The sequence below is a fragment of the Podarcis tiliguerta genome, assembly GCF_965153285.1.
Source record: "Podarcis tiliguerta genome assembly, chromosome: 2".
Lineage (NCBI taxonomy): Eukaryota > Metazoa > Chordata > Lepidosauria > Squamata > Lacertidae > Podarcis > Podarcis tiliguerta.
Genome location: NC_139535.1, coordinates 103,578,729 through 103,594,115, shown reverse-complemented (window position 1 = coordinate 103,594,115; position 15,387 = coordinate 103,578,729). Strand labels below are relative to the sequence as shown.

Sequence of the window (15,387 nt, the reverse complement as noted above, 5' to 3'; positions counted from 1 at the left end):
ATTTTAGTAGTATGATTACTTGATATTTCTTGATGTATTAAGGTGCATTCTCTTCAGAAAGACAGGACTCCCTCATACAGGCATGTTATTAACTTATCTGAGGATGCAGGCAAATAACGTACTTAAAACTCATTTGCTTCCAAGCTAAGAGTAAGTATGAATGATCCTACCAAGGCAGGCAACTATGGGGACGCGGGTGGCACTGTGGGTTAAACCACAGAGCCTAGGACTTGCCAATCAGAAGGTCAGCGGTTCGAATCCCCACGACGGGGTGAGCTCCCATTGCTCGGTTCCAGCTCCTGCCAGCCTAGCAGTTCGAAAGCACGTCAAATAAGTTTACTTACATCAGTTCACAGTTGAATCCCTGAAGGCAGACTTAGTTACAAATATGTACATGTGGATCTACCCCATATGGGGGGGATAATCCCAGGAGGAACAGGAAGTTTCGACTGGCTGGACCAAACATCCCCTTGCATGGCCACTCTAGGAAAACAAGGAATGTTGTATTTGACTGCCTCTCGTGGATCACATCCCAAAATAGGTTGCCATACATCCCAAACATTTTTGTGATTTTCGGAAATTCCGTCCAAACACTTATTTCCAACCGACGAATCCCGGATGTGTGCAGGAAAACCCAGACGTATGGCAGCCCTACTGTTATAACTCCCCCCCCCCCAAAAAAAAATACCCTTCTCTTTACAAAGCACTGCACAAATTTATGCACTTTCAGGTTTCCTCAAAATCAACACATTTTGGTGGCCAAGCTATCCCCGTCCAGGAAAGGAATTATTTATCTGCATCTGAATGTTCTTTATATTTGCATTAGGATAATGATGCTAAATTTATCCCTCATTTCTATCACCTTCTTCAATGTGCAAATTAGGGTGCAAATGTATTCATATTCTTTTAATAAAAAAAAATTGCTGAATGCACATATGGTTTTGGACATATGTGTTCGGAATTGTTAAGGAGAGGCAGTTGGATGCCTCCTTCCATGTGACAAGTTTAGGAAAAATCTCTTTTGAGAATTCACCAAAAAAATAGGTGTCATGGTCCCCCCCCCCGCCCCCGTCCTTCTCCTTCAGCAAAGAAAGGTAAGCCTGACAACATTTTCAAATTTAATCTGGATCCTCCTCGTGCAAACTTTGATCTTGCCAATCAAAACAATGGGGCTTTGTGCAGCGGAATAATCAATCTGCCGCAGGAAAAGGATTCAGTAGCTGCTATCTAGTTATTGTTCCTTTCCAGAGCAGACAAATTGAATAGTGAGATCTGCCAGGGTACACATGATTTTCCAGTCTGTCCTTTACATTGGCATTAATGGAGAGTGATTGCTACTGGAATTTGGTTGCCCTATATTCCATCATTCAAAGCGCAGTTTTGGAGCATGGCATGAAATAAGTTTTTTTAATGGGGGGGGTGTCTTTTCCAGACCCTCCAAGTGTCCCTGTTTTCTAGGGACAGTCCCCACATTTACAGATGACATCCTGGTTTCTGAAGATATGAGATATGAGGCCCCCAAGCCTTCATAGCTACATCCGCTTCATAAAATAGTAGATGGGACCCTGAGGATCATCTAGTCTAACCCCCTGCAATGCAGCTGCCCCATATAGGAATCAAACCTGGAAACCTGAAACCTAGGCATTATCAGCTGTAACCAACTGAGCTATCCCCTGCCTGGGCCAAGGAGATAAGTAACTATACAAACTTTAGAAGACAACTGAAGGCAGCCCTGTGTAGGGAAGTTTTACTGTTTACTGTTTTATTATGTTTTTATATATAGTGGTACTTCAGGTTAAGAACTTAATTCATTCTGGGGGTCCGTTCTTAACCTGAAACTGTTCTTAACCTGAGGTACCACTTTAGCTAATGGGGCCTCCTGCCGCCGCCCCGCTGCCGCCAGGTGATTTCTGTTCTCATCCTGAGGTAAAGATCTTAACCCGAGGTGCTATTTATGGGTTAGCGGAGTCTGTAACCTGAAGCATCTGTAACCCGAGGTACCACTGTATGTTGGAAGACGCCCACTGTAGCTTTAGGGATATCCTGTTCAATACCAACCATTTTATTATTTATTATTTATACCCCACCTATCTGACTGGGTTGCCCCAGCCACACTAAATATTTTTAAAAAGTCTAGTCTATACAAGGCTGCCTTCAATCCACTGGCAGACGAAGGGGGCGGGGGGTAGTTCGCCCTGGGTGCTATCCCGGTGGGGTGACATTGTGGCCGTCCTGCCCCCCACCCTGGGACTCTTGGTGCTCGCCACGCACCCCCGGGACACTCGTCGCTCTTTGCGCATGCCCCGGGGCGCACACCACTTGATGCACACACCCCTGACACATACCATGCCCCCCGCGGGCGGCGTGCTACGCCCCCTGGGATGTGCGCCAGCCACGCCCCTGGACGTACGCCGCTCCAGGTGCCGGAGCAAGTATTTCCCCCACTGCTTCAATGTCTTTGAAAGGTTGTATAGCTACTTATCTCCATGGCTCGGGGGTAGGGTTTGTGTAGTGGTTAAGAGCGGTAGACTCGTAATCTGGTGAACCGGGTTTGCGTCTCCACTCCTCCACATGCAGCTGCTGGGTGACCTTGGGCTAGTCACACTTCTCTGAAGTCTCTCAGCCCCACTCACCTCACAGAGTGTTTGTTGTGGGGGAGGAAGGGAAAGGAGAATGTTAGCCGCTTGGAGACTCCTTCGGGTAGTGATAAAGCGGGATATCAAATCCAAACTCTTCTTCTTGGGTTGCAACCTGTCCTATATAACACAGGATTGTCCTGTATTTCAATGTAAAATGCTACTTCCTGTATTGATATAGTTTTGTCCTGTATTTCAGGTGGTTTCTCTATCTCTGCCATGTTAGGGATCCTCTCCAAATGCATGTGTGAAATGTCATGTATTTAAGCTCTCGGTAGCCAAGCACAGACAGATTTACAAATTTGTGTGTGTGTGTGAGAGAGAGAGAGAAATTCCAGAGGGACCACCCTGCTATGCTGCAATGGATTGCTTTGAATTCACATCAGCACCAGGTGGAAAAAAATTTGACCCCCAACTGCCCCACCCCACCCTGTCCTGTATTTTGCCAGAACAAAGGTGGCAACCCTACTTGGGGGTCACATAACCCCATACCCTCAGGTGAAAATAGGAACTTCCTACCATACCTTCCAACATTTCTCTGATGGAAATAGGGACATTCTAAGGAAAAACGGGACATTCTGGAAATAAATAGGAAGGCTTCTGTAAATCCATGACTGTCCCTGGAAAATAGGGACACTTGGAGGGTCTCTGGTCTCAAAAAAAATATATGTGCTACCTAATATTTCTGCAAAACTCAAAATCACACCTCTCTCTCTCTCTTTTCTGTTGTTTGTTTGTTTCTTTTTCATTCGCATCTCCAGAGAGTTCTAAATTGCAGAATGCAGGTCGCAAGCAATCTGTCTCAAGAAGCCTGAAGCATCTCTTCCATTCTTCAAACAAGTTTGTGAAGACTTTGAAAAGGTACGTCTGGTGTGGCAGAATCTGAACTATGTAGCCAGAGCTCCCCAGAGCGTCTCTCTTATGTAAGCCTAGCCTGATTTCAGAAAGTGCTCAGCACTGAGAAAGAAAAATATTGAGTGCCAGGGCAACAGCCATGTAGAAAAAGGCTTCACCGAATGACATTGGTGAAGCAAGGAAAGTCACTGAGGAGCAGACGTCCTCTGAGAAGGGTCAAGGCATGACCTTCAGATCTTACAGGATTTGGTAAATTAAAAGTCTAACTTGGGCCGGCTGTAGTTTTATAAGGATGTTGAGTGTTGCTAGGAAACCCCTATTTCCCTCTCAGAGCTACAATTCTCAGGTCTGTTTAGAGAGCAAACCGTCTTCCCATGAAACTGGGAGTTTTAAGTCGCGGGGATAGCGGTCTGAACAACTGTAATCACCTTTAATAATCTGCAGTTTCCAAGAGTTGAGGGAATCATGCCATTTTCGTAGGATACTACTTTCAATGTCTAGCGCAGAAGGCTGCAAAACTGGGCATACTTCCCTGGGAGTAAGTCCTACTGAAATCAATGGGATTGTATACCCTCCAACATTTCTCCGATGAAAATAGGGGCATCCTATTCCATCACCATCATAATTTTATTATTTATACGCCGCCCATCTGATTGGGTTGCCCCAGCAACACTGGGTGGCTTCCAACATATATAAAAACATAATAAAGCATTAAACATTTTTTAAAAACTTCCCTATACAGGACTGCCTTCAGATGTCTTGTAAAGATTGTATAGTTACTTACCGTATTTTTCGCCCTATAAGACGCACTTTTCCCCCTCCAAAAATGAAGGGGAAATGTGTGTGCGTCTTATGGGGCGAATGCAGGCTCCTTGGCTTCAGCGATAGCAAGGCGAAGCCTCCAAAGCCTGTGCTCTGGAGGCTTTGCGTTGCTTCCGCTGGAGCCAGGAGAGTCTGCTCTTTGAGGCTGGCGGTGGGGGAAAGCAGCGCCTCCTCCATCGCCAGCCCCACAGGATGGGGGGCAGCGGGAAGGCGCGCGACGCCTTCCCGTTACCCTCCAACCCGGCCTTGAGGCTGGCGGTGGGGAAAGGAGCGCTTCCCCCATCGTCAGCCCCAGAGGATGGGGGGCAGCAGGAAGGCGTGCGACGCCTTCCTGCTACCCTCCAACCCGGCTTGGAGGCTGGCGGTGGGGAAAGGAGCGCTTCCCCCATCGTCAGCCCCAGAGGATGGGGGGCAGCAGGAAGGCGTGCGACGCCTTCCTGCTACCCTCCAACCCGGCTTGGAGGCTGGCGGTGGGGAAAGGAGCGCTTCCCCCATCGTCAGCCCCAGAGGATGGGGGGCAGCAGGAAGGCGCGCGTCGCCTTCCTGCTACCCTCCAACCTGGCTTGGAGGCTGGCGGTGGGGAAAGGAGCGCTTCCCCCATGGCTAGCCCCAGAGGATGGGGGGCAGCGGGAAGGCGCGCGACGCCTTCCCGCTACCCTCCAACCCGGCTTGGAGGCTGGCGGGGGGGGGGGGGGGAAAGCAGCGCTTCCCCCATCATCAGCCCCAGAGGATGGGGGGCAGCGGGAAGGCGCGCGACACCTTCCCGTTACCCTCCAACCCGGCTTTGAGGCTGGCGGTGGGGAAAGGAGCGCTTCCCCCATCGTCAGCCCCAGAGGATGGGGGGCAGCAGGAAGGCGCGCGACGCCTTCCTGCTACCCTCCAACCCGGCTTGGAGGCTGGCGGTGGGGAAAGGAGCGCTTCCCCCATCGTCAGCCCCAGAGGATGGGGGGCAGCAGGAAGGCGCGCGACGCCTTCCTGCTACCCTCCAACCCGGCTTTGAGGCTGGCGGTGGGGAAAGGAGCGCTTCCCCCATCGTCAGCCCCAGAGGATGGGGGGCAGCAGGAAGGCGCGCGACGCCTTCCTGCTACCCTCCAACCCGGCTTGGAGGCTGGCGGTGGGGAAAGGAGCGCTTCCCCCATCGTCAGCCCCAGAGGATGGGGGGCAGCAGGAAGGCGCGCGACGCCTTCCTGCTACCCTTCAACCCGGCTTTGAGGCTGGCGGTGGGGAAAGGAGCGCTTCCCCCATCGTCAGCCCCAGAGGATGGGGGGCAGCAGGAAGGCGCGCGTCGCCTTCCTGCTACCCTCCAACCCGGCTTTGAGGCTGGCGGGGGGGAGAAGGAGCGCCTCCCCCATCGTCAGCCCCAGAGGATGGGGGGCAGCAGGAAGGCGCGCGTCGCCTTCCTGCTACCCTCCAACCCGGCTTTGAGGCTGGCGGGGGGGAAAGGAGCGCTTCCCCCATCGTCAGCCCCAGAGGATGGGGGGCAGCAGGAAGGCGCGCGACGCCTTCCCCCTACTCTCCAACCCTCCTGTGGGCTTTTGCGGGAGATGGGGGAATTCCCCCACCTCCCGCAAAAGCAGGCAAAAGCCGCAGGCTCTTTAAAGGGGCTCCGCGGCTTCTGCTGGCTTTTTCTAGGAGAAAAGCCAGCAGGAGTCACGAAGCCTTTAAAGAGCGTGCCGCTCTTGGGGGCTTTTCCCGAGGAGGGAGAAGGGACTGACTGGCCGAGTCCGTCCCTTCTCCCTCCTGTGGGCTTTTGCAGGAGACGGGGGAATTCCCCCACCTCCCGCAAAAGCAGGCAAAAGCCGCACGCTCTTTAAAGGGGCTCCGTGGCTTCTGCTGGCTTTTCTAGGAGGTGGGGGAATTCCCGCACCTCGTAGAAAAGCCAGCAGGAGCCACGAACCCTTTGAAGAGCGCGCTGCTCTTGGGGGCTTTTCCCGGAGGAGGGAGAAGGGACTGACTGGCTGAGTCCGTCCCTTCTCCCTCCTGTGGGCTTTTGCGGGAGATGGGGGAATTCCCCCACCTCCCGCAAAAGCAGGCAAAAGCCGTGGGCTCTTTAAAGGGGCTCCACGGCTTCTGCTGGCTTTTCTAGGAGCTGGGGGAATTCCCCCACCTCGTAGAAAAGCCAGCAGGAGCCACGAACCCTTTGAAGAGCTCCGCTCTTGGGGGCTTTTCCCAAGGAGGGAGAAGGGACTGACTGGCCATTTCAGTCCCTTTTCCCTCCTGGTCGAAAAGCCCACAGGAGTCGCGCAGGGCTCCTGTGGGCTTTTGGGGGAGGTGGGGGAATTCCTCCACCTCCTGTAAAAGCAGGGAGAAGGTCTTGGAGTAGCGCACAGGCTGCGTGCAGCCTGTCCGCTGCTCCCAGAGCTGCGGGGGGGAAAACATATTTTTTTCCTTGATTTCCCCCCCTGAAAACTAGGTGCGTCCTATGGGCCGGTGCGTCCAATAGGGCGAAAAATACGGTACCTCCTTGGCTTGGGGATCACATAATTCCATACCGTCCAACATTTCTCCAATGAAAATACAGTGGTACCTCGGGTTAAGTACTTAATTTGTTCTAGAGGTCCTTTCTTAACCTGAAACTGTTCTTAACCTGAAGCACCACTTTAACTGATGGGGCCTCCCGCTGCCGCCGCGCCGCCGGAGCATGATTTCTGTTCTCATCCTGAAGCAAAGTTCTTAACCCGAGGTACTATTTCTGGGTTAGAGGAGTCTGTAACCTAAAGTGTCTGTAACCTGAAGCATATGTAATCCGAGGTACCACTGTAAAGGTAAAGGTATCCCTGACCATTAGGTCCAGTCACGGATGACTCTGGGGTTGCGGCGCTCAGCTCGCTCTATGGGCCAAGGGAGCCGGCAATTGTCCGCAGACAGCGGTCATGTGGCCAGCGTAACTAAGCCACTTCTGGTGAACCAGAGCAGCACACGGAAACGCTGTTTACCTTCCCGCCGGAATGGTACCTATTTATCTACTTGCACTTGAAATGCTTTCGGACTGCTAGGTGGGCAGGAGCAGGGACCGAGCAATGGGAACTCACCCTGTCGCAGGGATTCGAACCGCCGACCTTCTGATCGGCAAGCCCTAGGCACTGTGGTTTAGACCACATCGCCAACCGCATCCCTCCAATGAAAATAGGGACATCCTAAAGAAATGCAGGAGATTCCAGGATCAAATCAGAAACCAGGACAGCTTCTGTAAATCCAAGACTGTCCCTGGACAACAGGGACACTTGGAGGGTCTGGGATTCACTTCTGGGTGTTAAAACAAAGGATGAGAGACAAACTGTCGCACTGCTGAACAGCTCAGATTGTTAGGACATCCTTCCCAACGTTTAACGCAAAACCTTTTGCTGCCCTTTGGGCCTTACTCTCTGGAGCGACGGAAAACAAATTTGTTCCATAGTCTTTTATGTGGTAGCAGCCCTTTCAATATCTGGGAGTGGCACTGATGTTTCACCTTGATGAAAATGAATCACTTCCTGGGCTTGCTTTGCTTTAAAAATGACGGTAGAAAGCCATTTGAATGCTTTCTTCCTGATCAAACCCATATCTGAGATTCCTTAATATTTTTGGCTGTCCTCCCCTGTCCCAGTATAACCTGCCTGTCTCTGGAAGCTTTGGTCTCTGTGAATGAAAGTTATGCACAGGGCTGGATTCTGTCTTCTTTCATCACCGAGAGTGCTTGGTTTGTTTCCTCCCCCCCCCCCCTTTGTATTTTGATAAGAGGCTGGTTCTTTCCAAAAAGCTCCCCGGAGGTTCTTCAATTCACTAAATCCACTGATTAATGTATGTAGCTAATTACAAACGTAAATATTTAAAAGGAATGAATTTTATGTAAACAGTGCCACAGATACGCTGAACAAAATGATGCTCTGTTGCACTAGCCCACATCCAAAATAACCCCATTGATTCGGGTGGTCGCAGCACTGAATCATATTGCTATAAATCAAGAGGTCCTGTGATTAACTCTTTTCACACTGCATTCTGGGGGACCTTTGGAAGCTTATTAGGGGTGAAAAAAATAGAGAATGGCAGACAAGTTCCCCTTAAAGACAGCTTCCCAGGGCTTGTTTTCCCAGCCAGAACTTAACAAAACTCAGTTCCAGCACCACTCAGATGGGCACCATTGCCGTTGTAAGAGAACCATTTCATTGTGAGTTCCAGCACCAATTTTTCAAGAAGAATAGCATTGAGCTTGCCTCCCCACAAACAATCATCTCGGACCCTCCAAGTGTCCCTATTTTCCAGGAACAGTCCCACTTTCTGATTTGACCCTGGAATATCCAGCTTTTCATTGTTGTTGTTTAGTCGTTTAGTCGTGTCCGACTCTTCGTGACCCCATGGACCAGAGAACGCCAGGCACTCCTGTCTTCCACTGCCTACCGCAGTTTGGTCAGACTCATGTTTGTGGCTTTGAGAACACTGTCCAACCATCTCGTCCTCTGTTGTCCGCTTCTCCTTGTTGCCCTCAATCTTTCCCGCTTTTCATTAGGACATCCCTATTTTCATCAGAGAAATGTTGGAGGGTATGGTAGGAAGTCCCTTTGGTTTTTAATTTTTAAAGTTTTATAATGTTTTAAAATATGTTGGATGCCGCCTAGAGTGGCTGGGGCAACCCAGTCAAGTGGGTGGGGTGTTGTTGTTGTTGTTGTTGTTGTTGTTATTGAATAAAAGTAAAGGGACCCCTGACCATTAGGTCCAGTTGTGGCCGACTCTGGGGTTGCGGTGCTCATCTCGCTTTATTGGCCAAGGGAGCCGGCATACAGCTTCCGGGTCATGTGGCCAGCATGACTAAGCCACTTCTGGTGAACCAGAGCAGCGCACGGAAACACCGTTTACCTTCCCACTGGAGTGGTACCTATTTATCTACTTGCACTTTGACGTGCTTTTGAAATGCTAGTTTGGCGGGGATTTCGAACCGCTGACCTTCTGATCGGCAAGTCCTAGGTTCTGTGGTTCAACCCACAGCGGCACCCGGGTCCCTCTATTATTGAATAGGGTGCCCCTATTTTCATCAGAGAAATGTCGGATGGTATGCCATTCCCCCCAGGATGTCCTGGGACAACACGATACCCAGGGCATTCTGGAGCAGTAAAACTATGGACAAGAGCAGTCTATTGCCACAATGGAAAGGGCAATGAAAAGTTGAAAGTTAGAAAGAGGGGAAATATTAAAACAATGCAAGTAACCAAATCTAATTTGATTTGAATGAGAAACACAATAAATGTACTTTTAATGAATGACTAAACAAATGAATACTCCCTCAATGAAAGCCACTGACTTATAACACACACACACACAAAATGCTTGATTTCCAAAGGCAGAAAAGTAAAAATCCTGCCGTACCACTTGTCTAAACAGAATTGCTATAAAAACTGACATTGTGAGTTGTTTTGCTTATACAGGGAAGGCAGTACCAACTCCAACATATTTGAAGCTATTTTGCAGTATTTGCTGGAATTTAGTTTTGGGATGTTTCTGGGAAATTCTCATTTCTGGGAACGACGAAGTGAAATCTGTTGCTTCAGTCATTTGCGAGGCCAGGATTAGGCAAACGAAATAGCTCTCTCTTGCTCTGAAATTCTCTGGCCTTCCCAGAACAGCCTTCGAATCACCTTCTTTTCTCCTTTTTCCCCCCTCAGAGGGCTCTATTTGGCTGTGATATTTTATTACAAAGACAATATGTTGGTCACCAACGAAGATCAGATCCCGATTGTGGAAATCGATGATTCTCACGCCAGTTCCATTATGCAAGATTTCCTCTGGTTCACAAAGGTACATTAAACATAACCTGCCATCTCCTCTTGATCAAACTCAACTGACTGGGTCAGTGCAAGGGGGCGGTGGTGTCTTGTTTGGAGCGATGCACATAATCTACTTCCTTTTCACCGACATCCAGGCCCCCTTCTCACCAACGTGCATTCCTGTGTTGTGTGAGAATATGTTGTTGTGAGCCAAGTCATACGTATATATTGTAGGAAACTGTAGGTGGACTTGAGACTGTAGAGCCAGGCATGGTAAGACAGTTTTCTACAGGCTAAATAAAAAGTTAGCCATTGCACCCTCAAGCAGAATGCTTGAACAAACTCGGCTGGAAGAAAGGGATTAATGGAGGAGAGATGTCACAAGACTTGTAATCACTGGTGGAGGAAGAGGGGTGCGGGGGGGGGGAGCGCATCGCCCCTGACAGCACGATCCTGGTGGGGTGCCATCGTGTCTGCCCCCGCGCCCGTGCTGAGTGTCAGGCCCCCGCATTCAGTGCACCACACCCCCAGAACATGCACCACGCCCCCCAGACGCACGTCACGCCCCCAGGAGGCCAGCCATGCCCCCACCTGCTCTCTGCCCCCCAGTGCCAGAGCATGAAGTTCCACCACTGCTTGTAATTCTGGTGTAGTGCTTGGGACCAAAGTAGATGTTCAAAACTAGAAGGCCTCCCATCCCTAAACCAATAGATAAATCTCTGGCTTTGGTGACCAATGTGCAGGATGCATGTTCACAACCTGCAGCGTTCGCAACTCGTGTCTGTGCGTCTGCACATGCGCGGGTTGTGATTTGGCACTTCTGCGCATGAGCAAAGCACGATTTAGTGCTTCTGCGCATGCGCGACCACCGAAGCCCAGAAGTAACCCGTTCCAGTACCTCCGGGATTTGGCGGTCCGCAACCCAAAAAAACGCAACCTGAGGCGTCTGTAACCCGAGGTATGACTGTATTGATGCTCTGCCTCAAATAAATTCAGTATTTAATAAAACAATAACAACCCTATGACTTCAAGCTGCAAGAAAGGAGATTCCAACTAACATATGGAAAAAATTTCTGACAGTAAGAGCTGTTCAACAGTGGAACGCACTCCCTCAGGAGGTTGTGGACTCTCCTTCCTTGGAGGTTTTTAAGCAAAGGTTGGACGGCCATCTGTCGTGGATGCTTTAGCTGAGATTCTGGCATTGCAGGGGGTTGGACTAGATGACCCTTGGGTCCTTTTCAACTCTATGATTCTATAACCCCAATTACAATTTTGGGGGGGTTAAAGTAGTTCTTTGAGACGTAACATAGGACGTTTCAAAGCTGTCATTTCTAGGGATTGTAACATTTGTTACTGTACAAAAGACAACATATCCTCCATGCCATTAAATAAAAGGTAAAAGGTAAAGGTAAAGACCCCTGGACTGTTAAGTCCAGTCAAAGGCGACTATGGGGTTGTGGTGCTCATCTCGCTTTCAGTCCAAGGGAGCCGGCATTTGTCCACAGACAGCTTTCTGGATCATGTGGCCAGCTTGACTAAATCGCTTCTGGTGCAACAGAACACCGTGACAGAAGCCAGAGCGCACAGAAATGCCACTTACCTTCCTGCCACAGCAGTACCTATTTATCTACTTGAACTGGTATGCTTTCAACCTGCTAGGTTGGCAGAAGCTGGGACAGAGCAACGGGAGCTCACTCCGTCACGGGGATTCGAACTGCCGGCCTTCTGATTGGCAAGCCCAAGAGGCTCAGTGGTTTAGACCACAGCGCCACCCACGCCCCTTTACCTTTACCTAAATAAAGGTCCTACAAAACAAGGAACGAGGCACTGAAGGGGGCGTACACCATAGGCAAGATATAATGATAGTTAGGGCCACTGAATGGTATAGTAGTCAGGGAGCTAGACCAGTGGCGTAGCGTGGGTTGTCAGCACCCGGGGCAAGGCAAGTAATTTGCACCCCCTAACCCGTGGATTTGCGCCCCCTAACCCTAACCCCCAGATGTTGTGCCCGGTGCTGCCGGCCCCCCCTCCACCCCCACGCTACGCCACTGAGCTAGACACCAAGGATCCAATCACCAATGCTCAACCTACCTCACAGAGTTGTTGTGAGGATATATCGGTGAGGGAGGGGAGTTGTGTGCATCACCTAGAGCTTCTTGGAGAACAGGTGGGATATAAATCAATCCGTAGTGTTCTGATTACAGACCCCGATCCTTTCAAACTATTCCTAGAAGACCCTCCATTCATTCATTGCTCCTGTAAAGCAGTTTTGATTCATCTGGGATTTGACTGAGGGAGCCTCGCCCCATCCTGCCAAGTCTTTGGGCCATAATGGCACAGATGTCCTTTGACAGTATTTTATTGCTTAAAATCCCAAAGGGAAATAGACATGGGGCTGGTATTAGCTACAGCTTCATGGTAAAAGGGGGGGGGGAGGAAAGAGCCTCAAACAGCTGGCTAGACATTTGTGAAGAGTTAAGAAGTACCAGATGCAAATGTGACCCTCTCCTTTTGTCGCTTCTGGGCCCCACTGACAACACCCAGTGACCTATATTTTAATAGGATGGGTGCACAGATGGACTGGGAGCGATGTGTGCTGTTTGCGTTGGCGAGAGGCAACGTCATTCTGATCATTTATTAACAGTGCCACCCACAGAACTGCAAAATGAACAGCAGCTTACTTTTTTGGGGGGAAAATAAATCCTCTCTTTCTCTCTTCCTCCACAACCACCCACTCCAAATTTTGCAGCTTTCTTGTATGTGGGATGATATCAGGTGGCTGAGACAAAACATGTCTGTCTCCGTGTCATCATCCACCGCCCTCCAAGCCAGGCAGAAAATGCTCTCCGCAACGGCCCAGTTACAGGTCAGTGGCACCGCTGTATTTTTCGGTCGCAGGTTTCCACAGGTTTATGGCTTCGGAGGGCAGGAGGCTGCCAGCTGTCACTTGCTTCAGCACTTCCTGTCCTCTGGGGGAGAATTATCTTCGGCTGCGAAGCAAGCAGCAGAGTCCGACATGCCAGCCAGAGCTTGCAGGCCATCAATAACAGAAAGAAAGAAAGAAAGAAAGAAAGAAAGAAAGAAAGAAAGAAAGAAAGAAAGAGGAGAAATTAAATGTGACACAGCAAATAAATAGCCCAGGTTACATGCTTAATGTAAGTGAATGGTGGCAGTGGCATAGTGTGGGAGGGGCTACAGGGGCAGTTGTCCCAGGTGCAAAATTGTTGTTGTTTAGTTTAGTCGTGTCCGACTCTTCGTGACCACGTGGACCAGAGCACGCCAGGCACTCCTATCTTCCACTGCCTCCCGCAGTTTGGTCAGACTCATGTTTGTAGCTTCGAGAACACTGTCCAACCATCTCGTCCTCTGTTGTCCCCTTCTCCTTGTGCCCTCCATCTTTCCCAACATCAGGGTCTTTTCCAGGGAGTCTTCTCTTCTCATGAGGTGGCCAAAGTATTGGAGTCTCAGCTTCAGCGATCCCCTTCATGAATCACTGCCTTGCCATGGCAAAGGGGCTTGTATAACTCAGAGAAGCTATGAGCTATACCAAGCAGGGCACCCAAGATGAACAGGTCATAGTGGAGAGTTTTGACCAAACGTGATCCACCTGGAGGAGGAACCGACAAGCCACTCCAGTATCCCTGCCAAGAAAACTCCATGGACAAAGGCAAAATTGTTAGGGGTGGAAAATTTCAACACTTGGTGCTGCCTCAATACAGCGGTGGGCTTCCATTGTTGGGCTCCGTTGAAAATGTAAACCAGGAAGTGACCTTTCCAAACAATGGAACATCTCTCTCTCTCTTTTTTTCTTATATCTGTGGCTGCAATCTCCTGGTTGACGCAGGGGCCGTTAGGCAGTTGGATGTGCATGTGTACTCTGTCCATTGCCCTCCCGCCCGCCCGCCACCTCTGTGCAGCCCTGGGCACTGGCAACCCATGCTACACCACTGAATGGTGGTCAGCTGCTAGTCTGTGGGCTGAATAGTTCTGGCAGGACCTGACCTGGCAGGACCTGCACACATTCATACACAGAGATAGACACACGCACCCCTAGGTAATTGTGTGACGCCATAGAGGCCTCCTGGCTGTCCTCTCATCTTGTCCTTGGAAGGTCATCTTGCAGGTGAGCTGTCGGATTGTGTGACTTGCCCCTCCCATTCCTAGTGACACCATGACCATGGAGAAACAAGTGGAGAGGCTGAGCCACCCTGAGCTGCCCCACCAGCCTCAGTCAGCCCTCAACCACCCCAATCCCCAACCTGCTTTCCAACTTACACCCAGTACTTAGTCTCAATGTTTTGCTTTTGTAGAAGTCATCAGGGACAGGTGCGCCAACTCCTAGAGGTGGAGGTGTCTTCAGCCACCTCAATATCTGCTGCCAGGGGGCCAGGTCCCCTCAATGAGGAGGCTGAGCACAGAGCCAAGCATGGCACAGTTCAGTGGCCGGCTCCTCTTGAGTGAGAGAGAGGAAGCCATGTCACATTGCGCTCCATGCTCAGCCTCCTCCCGACAATGTGACATCACACACACACAACATGTGATGTGCGCATAACATCGCACTTGTGCAATGGGGCCCTCAATCCTGGGCGCAAGAAGAAGAAGAAGAAGAGTTTGGATTTGATATCCCGCCTTTCACTCCCTTTAAGGAGTCTCAAAGCGGCTAACATTCTCCTTTCCCTTCCTCCCCCACAACAAACACTCTGTGAGGTGAGTGGGACTGAGAGACTGTGACTGGCCCAAGGTCACCCAGCAGCTGCATGTGGAGGAGCGGAGACGCGAACCCAGTTACCCAGATTACGTGACTACCGCTCTTAACCACTACACCACACACGGCACCTCTGGTCAGGGAAGGGGATGAGGGACAAAACTGGAATTTGTTAGCTCTCTCAATGGCGCTGGCATCATTGACTGTCGGTCTCCTTTGCCTTCCAAAGCTCCAATCCCCAGTGGGCTCCAACCACCACAGGGAATGATTCTGACTCCCAAGTACCTTAGCAGGCACATGACAATCCAGTCCCAAGACTGTCTGAAGAAGACTGCCATCAGTGCCAGGACTATGGTGGAATTAAGATAGGCACCTGCAGGACCCAGGAGGAACCCCAGGTGATGGTTCTGCTACCGTTTGATTTTGATGACATTTTAGGTGGGGACTGTGACCCACAGGCCTGATGCAGCCCACCAGACTTCCCCCTTTGGCCCATTATGGCTAAGCTACACTCACCTGCCCCACACTTGAAATCACATATGATATCAAGTGTGAGGCAGGTAAAAACACAGCTGGGCCAAAAAGTGGTAGAGGGCACCTTCAAAGCCCTCTGCAGTTCTTTGCATGCCCC

General features: G+C 50.4%; 1 protein-coding gene across 2 annotated transcripts in view; it reads left to right on the top strand.

The window, feature by feature from the left end:
- The window catches only part of ANKFN1 (ankyrin repeat and fibronectin type III domain containing 1), a 222,628-nt gene that overhangs the window by 148,684 nt on the left and 58,557 nt on the right, over positions 1-15,387 (top strand). For both annotated transcript variants that reach the window (XM_083427353.1, XM_083427352.1), the window contains exons 11-13: positions 3,398-3,497; positions 9,950-10,082; positions 12,801-12,917. In XM_083427353.1, coding sequence (XP_083283479.1) covers positions 3,398-3,497; positions 9,950-10,082; positions 12,801-12,917 — 350 coding nt within the window. The remainder of the gene's footprint in view (positions 1-3,397; positions 3,498-9,949; positions 10,083-12,800; positions 12,918-15,387) is intronic.